Source organism: Capra hircus, unplaced genomic scaffold (genome assembly GCF_001704415.2).
Source record: "Capra hircus breed San Clemente unplaced genomic scaffold, ASM170441v1, whole genome shotgun sequence".
In the NCBI taxonomy this organism is placed as follows: Eukaryota; Metazoa; Chordata; class Mammalia; order Artiodactyla; family Bovidae; genus Capra; species Capra hircus.
In genome coordinates this window covers 1-11,525 of record NW_017215848.1, presented here as the reverse complement: position 1 = coordinate 11,525, position 11,525 = coordinate 1, and the positions used below count along the sequence as shown (strand labels likewise).

Below are 11,525 nucleotides of genomic sequence, written 5' to 3'. Positions count from 1 at the left end.
CCTCGAGAGCTGAGCCGCTTGGGCACAAACCCGTTCCCAGGGAACGCGGAGACCCCGGGCTCGCTCCAGGCCCCGCCTTTTCCCAGGAGGCCGCATCGTCCTCACCGCCAGAGAGGAACTCGCTCCTCGTCGGCACGCCCAGGGCGGGCCGCACGCAGAGTGTGGCCTGGGCGTCTGCACGCATGTGCATCAGAGCCGGCCTACCGCCACAGCCCCAGAGATGGCCGCGGCTTCTTGTTCCTCCCCTTGGTCGCTCTGGCCCTCCCGCTGGCACAAGGCCGTGGCCGACGTCCGTCGGCCCCGGAGGCGGGGTGTCCGTGCTGGGCCGGTCCGAGCCGGTGGTGCTCCTGTGCGGGCGGCGCGGGCGGCGGGCGGTTTCTCCCTCCTCCGGGTCTGGACCGGTGAATCACGACTGCGCCGGCAGGCAGGGCAGCCTGGATCTTGCGCAGCTCCAAGGCCGGCTTCGGTCGGTTGTGTTCTTGCAGGCGTCTCCACTGCTCTAAGCTCATCCCTTCGGCCTCTGTGTCCCCCGGGGACTCCTGCGACCCAGGAGCTCTGCCGCTGGCGTCTCCTGCAGGCTGCCCGGGGTCTGCGGGGTCAGCCCCGAGGGGGGCCGCTGCCCCTCCCCCAGCGCCCCCTTCCCACGCACCCTCCCGGGCGTAGAACAGGACGTAGGCGCTCTGGCTCAGGGCAGCAGTCTCGTCACAGGCGGTCACCTTGGCATCGTCCATCTTATACCATTGGCCGTTGCCGGCTCGGACGTAACAAAAGTAGTGTCCTCGCTCACAGCTCCACCCGGAGTGCACCAGCACGGCATAGAGCACGTAGCCCAGTGGCCCTGCCTTCCCCTCAGACGTGTAGGGCTGCACGTCCAGGCGCTGGGATAGCGCACCTCCTGAGCCCCTTTTGGCCCCGCTCAGCTGTGTGAACCGCTTCAGCACCAGCACCAGGACCTGGGACGTGCTGTGCAAAGTCAACCTCTTGGTGGCAGGCACCTTCCGGAGACAAACGCCACAGTCATAGGCATTTTCCGCCTCCAGCTTCTCGGGCTTGACCAGCTCTCTCAGAGCTTGCTCCACACTCTGAGCCGCCGTGATATCCAGGCTGACGTCCAGATGAGGGTCGAACGTGTCCGAGACACCGAGGCAGTGGAGACACTGGATCCGAGACCTCCACGTCCCGCCGAAGATCTGACGGACGACGCTGGTGTCCTCGGAGGCGTGGCCCGACGGCTGGGATGCACTCAGGCACCCTTGCTGCATGCCATTCAGAGTGAACATCAGAAACTCGTGGGCATCTTCCTGCTGGTGTCTGTGGAAGCCCGCCAGCAGGTCCTTGCGGGGCCGGATCACCTCTCCCGCGTGAAGGAGGGCTCGGGTCACGTGAGCTCGCATGGCACAGAGCGTGCAGGAGCTGCCGGCCGGACAGAGGGTGGCGTGCTGCCGGGACACCAGCCAGCTGGCCAGGGGCGGCGTGTGGCTCAGACACTGCCAGCGCCGCGTTCACGTAGCAGGTGTTCCCAGATTCTGAAGCCCAGCGCCCACCCCCCACGGCCCCCTCCAACTCAGGGCGACTTTCTGGCCAGGCGCCAGCCCCGCTGACCCAGGAGCCAAGTCACCCCGCTGGGGGCGCCCGACTGCCGGCGACGGCCCCTCAGGGACAGAGGGTCCCCGAAGGGCATCCGCACCAGCGGCGGCTGGCCCGACAACCTCGCCCTCCGGCTAAGACGTTGAAGGGAGCCGGACACGCACCTCCCCCGTGCTCAGAAGCAGCCCCCGGGGCTCTGCAAACAAGGCCCACGAGGGTTTCCATCTCCTACCTGCAGCTGCACGCCGATGCCTCCTTCCCTCACACCGTCGTCTCCAAAAAGGGCCTTGGCCCCGCCCCCTCGGTCCTCTGGGGGCTTTCCCACGGCCCCACCCCCGCACGTGCAAGCTCCTCATTCGCTGAGGCGGCCGAGGGCCTGCCCACTCCCACTCCCGCCATCCAACCACCGACACTTTTCTCGGGGAATTCCCCTTGACGAAGCCCCGCACGCACTTCCGACCTGGCCCCCTGGACCAAAGGGCTCCGGATGCAAATGATTCGGGGCCATTGGGCCTTCCAGCCTTGCCCGCTAGAGAGTCACTGCGGGCCTTCCAAGTTCAGCACACAAATGCGGGCTGCAGAGGAATGCCGTGGGCTCACCATTCACGTCCTAACACACTTGTGCAAACATAGGTCTGCCCCCCTACCCTCTCCCCTTTAGGGTCTCCCCTCCCCAGACCCCTGCCTGAGGACAACCCCTCCCCAGACAACAAGAAACCCTTGCCTCAACTTTGCTCTCCAGTGAGGTCCGCTCCAATTTCTATGCTTTCTCACTGGACACTCTCCTAGCGTTCAGGGTCCTGGCACCAAAAGATGCCGAGAGAGGGGCACATATGCTTTTCTCCCTTCAGGGCCGTTGGTCAAGCCCCAAAGCGAGCTCATTCCAAAAGGCATAGGCTTGCTGCAACTTTGGATTCCTTGCTTCAGCTCTTTTATGTCTCCGTTGCCTTTTGCCCTTCCTTTTCCTTCTTCCATTTGTTTTGATAGTGGTGGTTGTTGTTGTTGTCGTTGCTTTCTTTGTTTTGTTTTTTTTTGGGGGGGGGTTTCGAGCGGTTTTTTGTGGGTTTGTTTTTTTTTTTTTGCTTTTCCTTTTTTTATTTTTTTTTTATTTTGTGTTCATTTTGTTATTTTTTTGTTGCTTTTATTCTCTTTCCCTATTTTATATACAAATAGTTGACTCATACAGTCGTCTTTCCAATTCCAGGGCTTAAAACGCGCTATAAGTCAAGGTATAAGAAAGGTTTCCCTCCTGGAAGAGGATGACTGTTGCTTTCCTTCTCGGTGTGGGACAGGTGTGTTTGTTTGCTCTCCCGTCCTGGACATTATGCTCACCTTCCAGGACGATGGGGGTTTCACGGTCCATGGGTTTCCCATACATAGCTGAAGCCTTGATCCGTGGATACTTACTAGGAAAGAACGGCCCTGACCCCGCTTTCTTCCTTAGCCTCTTGCACCCCTCCCACCTCCCGCTTCCCCATCCCATCCCAGGACCCTACCACTTTGTGGCTTTATCGTCCAGGTACTCACACCCTTGCTGTCCTCTTGCCTCCTTCCCATGGCACAGAGAAGCGAGATCAGCCAGTATCTTTCTCGCTTTTGCACGGATTTCCCCCAGCGTAAGGCCACCTTCCCACTCCCTCTGCCACGCCGCTCCAGTCGCCATTCTTCTCCTTTTTCTCCTTCTCCTTCTCCCTCTTCTTCAGAGGGGGTGGGTGGGGCAAGCAGTAAGTCCATTGGAGACGATGGGGCGGAGGAGGATGGGTGGTGATGATGAGGGAGGGCTGTGGGTGGCTCCACGTCCTCGCGCGGGGCACGCTTGTTCGTGTTCTTGGGGGAAGATACTGCTCATCATTCTTTTTCCTCTCCACGTGTGGAGGGCATGGTGCGCTGTAGGTGAGCATGCGGGGGAAACGAGCCATCGGAACGTTCTCTGTTCCTTGCCACGCCGACTGGCGCAGTCCAGCAGCCAGAGTTGTCCCTCGAGGTCTGAGATGTTAAACCGCACATTCCCGGTCTGCCCTTTGCTGGAGGGTTTGGGGGTTCGCAGCCGTCAGCCAAGAAACAGAAATAAAACACAAGAGGTGATCGATAAAGGTCCTCAGGGCCCCCTCCACCGGGTCACGGGAATCATGAGGCAGTGGAGAAAGCAGCTAGGGGAGGAGAGTTTCCCCACCGCCCCAGGCACTTTGGAGGCCGGCCGCGTCGAGTCCAGCGGCGTTTTGTCCGGGGCCCAGCTGGAAGGGACAACTGACTGCCAGGCAGGACGGGCAGAGTCGGAAGTCCAGTTGGCTTGCTATCCCAATCTAGGGTAGGCTCGGGTCTTTCCTCAGGGCGGGGAGGACCTTTGCTTCCAGAAATGAACGCTGCGTGACGAATCTCCACCTAGGCCCGGTGCACTGCTGGTGGAGAGGTTTCTTTGGCACTAGTTGGCTCGCCTTTCTCCCCGTGGCCTTCGTGTCGGTGCTGGTGGTGCCGGTGGTGGTGCTCACGGCATCGTGGATCGCGTCTCCTGTTTGGCACTTGGCGCTTCTCCAGCACGCTCCTTGCACCGGAAATGGAGCCCCAGGGAACTCTGCGGACGAGCGTCCTGTCGGGGACCCACGGATCCCCAACTCAATCCTGCTGGAAACTCTGCCTAGTAGCACGAGGCCTCCCGAGGGCAGCCACCCATAAAGACTGCTTGCCCATCTTCTCCGCAGACGCTGCTCGACGTTTGGGCATTCTCGAGAGCCTGGCCGGCGGAAGGACACTGTGCGTGGACCTGCATCCGCTCTTCCCTGCACCTCCCCCCCGAAGGGCTCCGGAGAGCGTCTCCTTGCTCGGCTGGCTGTGAGCGTTCTGTGAGGCGTCTCCAGGCCGCAGTCACTCACCAGAGGCCAGCGGTGCGGCCAGGGACTGGAGACGGGGGAAGAAAGGCAAAGCCACACCCAAAGTCCCATCCAGAGAGGACTCTCCCACCCTCGCAGAAGTGGCAGGCCCTGGCACCGTGCTCAGACCCGCTCACGCACCCCATTGGCTCCGCCGACTTCCCAGCAGAGCCAGCCCTCGAGAGCTGAGCCGCTTGGGCACAAACCCGTTCCCAGGGAACGCGGAGACCCCGGGCTCGCTCCAGGCCCCGCCTTTTCCCAGGAGGCCGCATCGTCCTCACCGCCAGAGAGGAACTCGCTCCTCGTCGGCACGCCCAGGGCGGGCCGCACGCAGAGTGTGCCTGGGCGTCTGCACGCATGTGCATCAGAGCCGGCCTACCGCCACAGCCCCAGAGATGGCCGCGGCTTCTTGTTCCTCCCCTTGGTCGCTCTGGCCCTCCCGCTGGCACAAGGGCCGTGGCCGACGTCCGTCGGCCCCGGAGGCGGGGTGTCCGTGCTGGGCCGGTCGAGCCGGTGGTGCTCCTGTGCGGGCGGCGCGGGCGGCGGGCGGTTTCTCCCTCCTCCGGGTCTGGACCGGTGAATCACGACTGCGCCGGCAGGCAGGGCAGCCTGGATCTTGCGCAGCTCCAAGGCCGGCTTCGTCGGTTGTGTTCTTGCAGGCGTCTCCACTGCTCTAAGCTCATCCCTTCGGCCTCTGTGTCCCCCGGGGACTCCTGCGACCCAGGAGCTCTGCCGCTGGCGTCTCCTGCAGGCTGCCCGGGGTCTGCGGGGTCAGCCCCGAGGGGGCCGCTGCCCCTCCCCCAGCGCCCCCTTCCACGCACCCTCCCGGGCGTAGAACAGGACGTAGGCGCTCTGGCTCAGGGCAGCAGTCTCGTCACAGGCGGTCACCTTGGCATCGTCCATCTTATACCATTGGCCGTTGCCGGCTCGGACGTAACAAAAGTAGTGTCCTCGCTCACAGCTCCACCCGGAGTGCACCAGCACGGCATAGAGCACGTAGCCCAGTGGCCCTGCCTTCCCTCAGACGTGTAGGGCTGCACGTCCAGGCGCTGGGGATAGCGCACCTCCTGAGCCCTTTTGGCCCCGCTCAGCTGTGTGAACCGCTTCAGCACCAGCACCAGGACCTGGACGTGCTGTGCAAAGTCAACCTCTTGGTGGCAGGCACCTTCCGGAGACAAACGCCACAGTCATAGGCATTTTCCGCCTCCAGCTTCTCGGGCTTGACCAGCTCTCTCAGAGCTTGCTCCACACTCTGAGCCGCCGTGATATCCAGGCTGACGTCCAGATGAGGGTCGAACGTGTCCGAGACACCGAGGCAGTGGAGACACTGGATCCGAGACCTCCACGTCCCGCCGAAGATCTGACGGACGACGCTGGTGTCCTCGGAGGCGTGGCCCGACGGCTGGGATGCACTCAGGCACCCTTGCTGCATGCCATTCAGAGTGAACATCAGAAACTCGTGGGCATCTTCCTGCTGGTGTCTGTGGAAGCCCGCCAGCAGGTCCTTTGGGGCCGGATCACCTCTCCCGCGTGAAGGAGGGGTCACGTGAGCTCGCATGGCACAGAGCGTGCAGGAGCTGCCGGCCGGACAGAGGGTGGCGTGCGGGACACCAGCCAGCTGGCCAGGGGCGGCGTGTGGCTCAGACACTGCAGCGCCGCGTTCACGTAGCAGGTGTTCCCCAGATTCTGAAGCCCAGCGCCCCCACGGCCCAACTCAGGGCGACTTTCTGGCCAGGCGAGCCTGACCCAGGAGCCAAGTCACCCCGCTGGGGGCGCCCGCTGGGGCCCGAAGGGCATCCGCACCAGCGGCGCTGGCCGACAACCTCGCCCTCCGGCTAAGACGTTGAAGGGAGCCGGACACGCACCTCCCCGCTCAGAAGCAGCCCCCGGGCTCTGCGGGAGGGTTTCCATCTCCTACCTGCAGCTGCACGCCGATGCCTCCTTCCCTCACACCGTCGTCTCCAAAAAGGGCCTTGGCCCCGCCCCCTCGGTCCTCTTGGGGCTTTCCCACGGCCCCACCCCCCACGTGCAAGCTCCTCATTCGCTGAGGCGGCCGAGGGCCTGCCCACTCCCACTCCCGCCATCCAACCGACACTTTTCTCGGGGCCCTTTGCCCCCCTGGACCAAAGGGCTCCGGATGCAAATGATTCGGGGCCATTGGGCCTTCCAGCCTTGCCCGCTAGAGAGTCACTGCGGGCCTTCCAAGTTCAGCACACAAATGCGGGCTGCAGAGGAATGCCGTGGGCTCACCATTCACGTCCTAACACACTTGTGCAAACATAGGTCTGCCCCCCTACCCTCTCCCCTTTAGGGGTCTCCCCTCCCCAGACCCCTGCCTGAGGACAACCCCTCCCCAGACAACAAGAAACCCTTGCCTCAACTTTGCTCTCCAGTGAGGTCCGCTCCAATTTCTATGCTTTCTCACTGGACACTCTCCTAGCGTTCAGGGTCCTGGCACCAAAAGATGCCGAGAGAGGGGCACATATGCTTTTCTCCCCTTCAGGGCCGTTGGTCAAGCCCCAAAGCGAGCTCATTCCAAAAGGCATAGGCTTGCTGCAACTTTGGATTCCTTGCTTCAGCTCTTTTTATGTCTCCGTTGCCTTTTGCCCTTCCTTTTCCTTCTTCCATTTGTTTTGATAGTGGTGGTTGTTGTTGTTGTCGTTGCTTTCTTTGTTTTGTTTTTTTTGGGGGGGGGTTTCGAGCGGTTTTTTGTGGGGTTTTTTTTTTTTTTTTTTTGCTTTTCCTTTTTTTTATTTTTTTTTTATTTTGTGTTCATTTTGTTATTTTTTTGTTGCTTTTATTCTCTTTCCCTATTTTATATACAATAGTTGACTCATACAGTCGTCTTTCCAATTCCAGGGCTTAAAACGCGCTATAAGTCAAGGTATAAGAAAGGTTTCCCTCCTGGAAGAGGATGACTGTTGCTTTCCTTCTCGGTGTGGGACAGGTGTGTTTGTTTGCTCTCCGTCCTGGACATTATGCTCACCTTCCAGGACGATGGGGGTTTCACGGTCCATGGGTTTCCCATACATAGCTGAAGCCTTGATCCGTGGATACTTACTAGGAAAGAACGGCCCTGACCCCGCTTTCTTCCTTAGCCTCTTGCACCCCTCCACCTCCCGCTTCCCCATCCCATCCCAGGACCCTACCACTTTGTGCTTTATCGTCCAGGTGCTCACACCCTTGCTGTCCTCTTGCCTCCTTCCCATGGCACAGAGAAGCGAGATCAGCCAGTATCTTTCTCGCTTTTGCACGGATTTCCCCCAGCGTAAGGCCACCTTCCCACTCCCTCTGCCACGCCGCTCCAGTCGCCATTCTTCTCCTTTTTCTCCTTCTCCTTCTCCCTCTTCTTCAGAGGGGGTGGGTGGGGCAAGCAGTAAGTCCATTGGAGACGATGGGGCGGAGGAGGATGGGTGGTGATGATGAGGGAGGGCTGTGGGTGGCTCCACGTCCTCGCGCGGGGCACGCTTGTTCGTGTTCTTGGGGGAAGATACTGCTCATCATTCTTTTTCCTCTCCACGTGTGGAGGGCATGGTGCGCTGTAGGTGAGCATGCGGGGGAAACGAGCCATCGGAACGTTCTCTGTTCCTTGCCACGCCGACTGGCGCAGTCAGCAGCCAGAGTTGTCCCTCGAGGTCTGAGATGTTAAACCGCACATTCCCGGTCTGCCCTTTGCTGGAGGGTTTGGGGTTCGCAGCCGTCAGCCAAGAAACAGAAATAAAACACAAGAGGTGATCGATAAAGGTCCTCAGGCCCCCTCCACCGGGTCACGGGAATCATGAGGCAGTGGAGAAAGCAGCTAGGGGAGGAGAGTTTCCCCACCGCCCCAGGCACTTTGGAGGCCGGCCGCGTCGAGTCCAGCGGCGTTTGTCCGGGGCCCAGCTGGAAGGGACAACTGACTGCCAGGCAGGACGGGCAGAGTCGGAAGTCCAGTTGGCTTGCTATCCCAATCTAGGGTAGGCTCGGGTCTTTCCTCAGGGCGGGGGAGGACCTTTGCTTCCAGAAATGAACGCTGCGTGACGAATCTCCACCTAGGCCCCGGTGCACTGCTGGTGGAGAGGTTTCTTTGGCACTAGTTGGCTCGCCTTTCTCCCCGTGGCCTTCGTGTCGGTGCTGGTGGTGCCGGTGGTGGTGCTCACGGCATCGTGGATCGCGTCTCCTGTTTGGCACTTGGCGCTTCTCCAGCACGCTCCTTGCACCGGAAATGGAGCCCCAGGGAACTTTGCGGACGAGCGTCCTGTCGGGGACCCACGGATCCCCAACTCAATCCTGCTGGAAACTCTGCCTAGTAGCACGAGGCCTCCCGAGGGCAGCCACCCATAAAGACTGCTTGCCCATCTTCTCCGCAGACGCTGCTCGACGTTTGGGGCATTCTCGAGAGCCTGGCCGGAAGGACACTGTGCGTGGACCTGCATCCGCTCTTCCCTGCACCTCCCCCCGAAGGGCTCCGGAGAGCGTCTCCTTGCTCGGCTGGCTGTGAGCGTTCTGTGAGGCGTCTCCAGGCCGCGTCACTCACCAGAGGCCAGCGGTGCGGCCAGGGACTGGAGACGGGGGAAGGGCAAAAGTCCCATCCAGAGAGGACTCTCCCACCCTCGCAGAAGTGGCAGGCCCTGGCACCGTGCTCAGACCCGCTCACGCACCCCATTGGCTCCGCCGACTTCCCAGCAGAGCCAGCCCTCGAGAGCTGAGCCGCTTGGCACAGTTCCCAGGGAACGCCCGGGCTCGCTCCAGGCCCCGCCTTTTCCCAGGAGGCCGCATCGTCCTCACCGCCAGAGAGGAACTCGCTCCTCGTCGGCACGCCCAGGGCGGGCCGCACGCAGAGTGTGCCTGGGCGTCTGCACGCATGTGCATCAGAGCCGGCCTACCGCCACAGCCCCAGAGATGGCCGCGGCTTCTTGTTCCTCCCCTTGGTCGCTCTGGCCCTCCCGCTGGCACAAGGGCCGTGGCCGACGTCCGTCGGCCCCGGAGGCGGGGTGTCCGTGCTGGGCCGGTCGAGCCGGTGGTGCTCCTGTGCGGGCGGCGCGGGCGGCGGTTTCTCCCTCCTCCGGGTCTGGACCGGTGAATCACGACTGCGCCGGCAGGCAGGGCAGCCTGGATCTTGCGCAGCTCCAAGGCCGGCTTCGGTCGGTTGTGTTCTTGCAGGCGTCTCCACTGCTCTAAGCTCATCCCTTCGGCCTCTGTGTCCCCCGGGGACTCCTGCGACCCAGGAGCTCTGCCGCTGGCGTCTCCTGCAGGCTGCCCGGGGTCTGCGGGGTCAGCCCCGGGGGGCCGCTGCCCCTCCCCCAGCGCCCCCTTCCCACGCACCCTCCCGGGCGTAGAACAGGACGTAGGCGCTCTGGCTCAGGGCAGCAGTCTCGTCACAGGCGGTCACCTTGGCATCGTCCATCTTATACCATTGGCCGTTGCCGGCTCGGACGTAACAAAAGTAGTGTCCTCGCTCACAGCTCCACCCGGAGTGCACCAGCACGGCATAGAGCACGTAGCCCAGTGGCCCTGCCTTCCCCTCAGACGTGTAGGGCTGCACGTCCAGGCGCTGGGGATAGCGCACCTCCTGAGCCCTTTTGGCCCCGCTCAGCTGTGTGAACCGCTTCAGCACCAGCACCAGGACCTGGACGTGCTGTGCAAAGTCAACCTCTTGGTGGCAGGCACCTTCCGGAGACAAACGCCACAGTCATAGGCATTTTCCGCCTCCAGCTTCTCGGGCTTGACCAGCTCTCTCAGAGCTTGCTCCACACTCTGAGCCGCCGTGATATCCAGGCTGACGTCCAGATGAGGGTCGAACGTGTCCGAGACACCGAGGCAGTGGAGACACTGGATCCGAGACCTCCACGTCCCGCCGAAGATCTGACGGACGACGCTGGTGTCCTCGGAGGCGTGGCCCGACGGCTGGGATGCACTCAGGCACCCTTGCTGCATGCCATTCAGAGTGAACATCAGAAACTCGTGGCATCTTCCTGCTGGTGTCTGTGGAAGCCCGCCAGCAGGTCCTTGCGGGGCCGGATCACCTCTCCCGCGTGAAGGAGGGCTCGGGTCACGTGAGCTCGCATGGCACAGAGCGTGCAGGAGCTGCCGGCCGGACAGAGGGTGGCGTGCTGCCGGGACACCAGCCAGCTGGCCAGGGGCGGCGTGTGGCTCAGACACTGCAGCGCCGCGTTCACGTAGCAGGTGTTCCCCAGATTCTGAAGCCCAGCGCCCACCCCCCACGGCCCCTCCAACTCAGGGCGACTTTCTGGCCAGGCGCCAGCCCCGCTGACCCAGGAGCCAAGTCACCCCGCTGGGGCGCCCGACTGCCGGCGACGGCCCCTCAGGGACAGAGGGTCCCCGAAGGGCATCCGCACCAGCGGCGCTGGCCCGACAACCTCGCCCTCCGGCTAAGACGTTGAAGGGAGCCGGACACGCACCTCCCCCGTGCTCAGAAGCAGCCCCCGGGGCTCTGCAAACAAGGCCCACGAGGGTTTCCATCTCCTACCTGCAGCTGCACGCCGATGCCTCCTTCCCTCACACCGTCGTCTCCAAAAAGGGCCTTGGCCCCGCCCCTCGGTCCTCTGGGGCTTTCCCACGGCCCCACCCCCGCACGTGCAAGCTCCTCATTCGCTGAGGCGGCCGAGGGCCTGCCCACTCCCACTCCCGCCATCCAACCACCGACACTTTTCTCGGGAATTCCCCTTGACGAAGCCCCGCACGCACTTCCGACCTGGCCCCTGGACCAAAGGGCTCCGGATGCAAATGATTCGGGGCCATTGGGCCTTCCAGCCTTGCCCGCTAGAGAGTCACTGCGGGCCTTCCAAGTTCAGCACACAAATGCGGGCTGCAGAGGAATGCCGTGGGCTCACCATTCACGTCCTAACACACTTGTGCAAACATAGGTCTGCCCCCCTACCCTCTCCCCTTTAGGGGTCTCCCTCCCCAGACCCCTGCCTGAGGACAACCCCTCCCCAGACAACAAGAAACCCTTGCCTCAACTTTGCTCTCCAGTGAGGTCCGCTCCAATTTCTATGCTTTCTCACTGGACACTCTCTAGCGTTCAGGGTCCTGGCACCAAAAGATGCCGAGAGAGGGGACATATGCTTT

At 62.2% G+C, this 11,525-nt stretch overlaps 1 protein-coding gene and 2 pseudogenes across 1 annotated transcript; all 3 read right to left on the bottom strand.

Moving 5' to 3' along the window:
- Positions 1 to 200: 200 nt before the first annotated feature.
- LOC108635444 (ubiquitin carboxyl-terminal hydrolase 17-like protein 6) lies at positions 201 to 2,965 on the bottom strand. The gene is made up of 4 exons (XM_018045572.1): positions 2,920 to 2,965; positions 1,820 to 1,935; positions 1,619 to 1,696; positions 201 to 1,487 (listed from the first exon to the last, which is right to left on the bottom strand). Exons 1-4 carry the CDS (start codon positions 2,963 to 2,965, stop codon positions 201 to 203), a joined length of 1,527 nt encoding a protein of 508 aa, XP_017901061.1.
- Positions 2,966 to 5,225: 2,260 nt separating this feature from the next.
- Positions 5,226 to 6,495, bottom strand: LOC108635443 (annotated as a pseudogene).
- A 2,809-nt stretch (positions 6,496 to 9,304) lies between these two features.
- Positions 9,305 to 10,741, bottom strand: LOC108635442 (annotated as a pseudogene).
- Between the last annotated feature and the right edge of the window lie 784 nt (positions 10,742 to 11,525).

What these genes read in the sequence shown, in the direction of transcription:
- LOC108635444 (XM_018045572.1), bottom strand. Translation starts at nt 2,965, where the DNA reads ATGTATGGGAAACCCATGGACCGTGAAACCCCCATCGTCCTGGAAG. An exon ending in AACCCCCATCGTCCTGGAAG is followed by an intron (nt 1,936 to 2,919) that starts GTGAGCATAATG and finishes GCGAATGAGGAG; the next exon opens with CTTGCACGTGCGGGGGTGGG. An exon ending in AGTCGGGCGCCCCCAGCGGG is followed by an intron (nt 1,488 to 1,618) that starts GTGACTTGGCTC and finishes CGGCGCTGGCAG; the next exon opens with TGTCTGAGCCACACGCCGCC.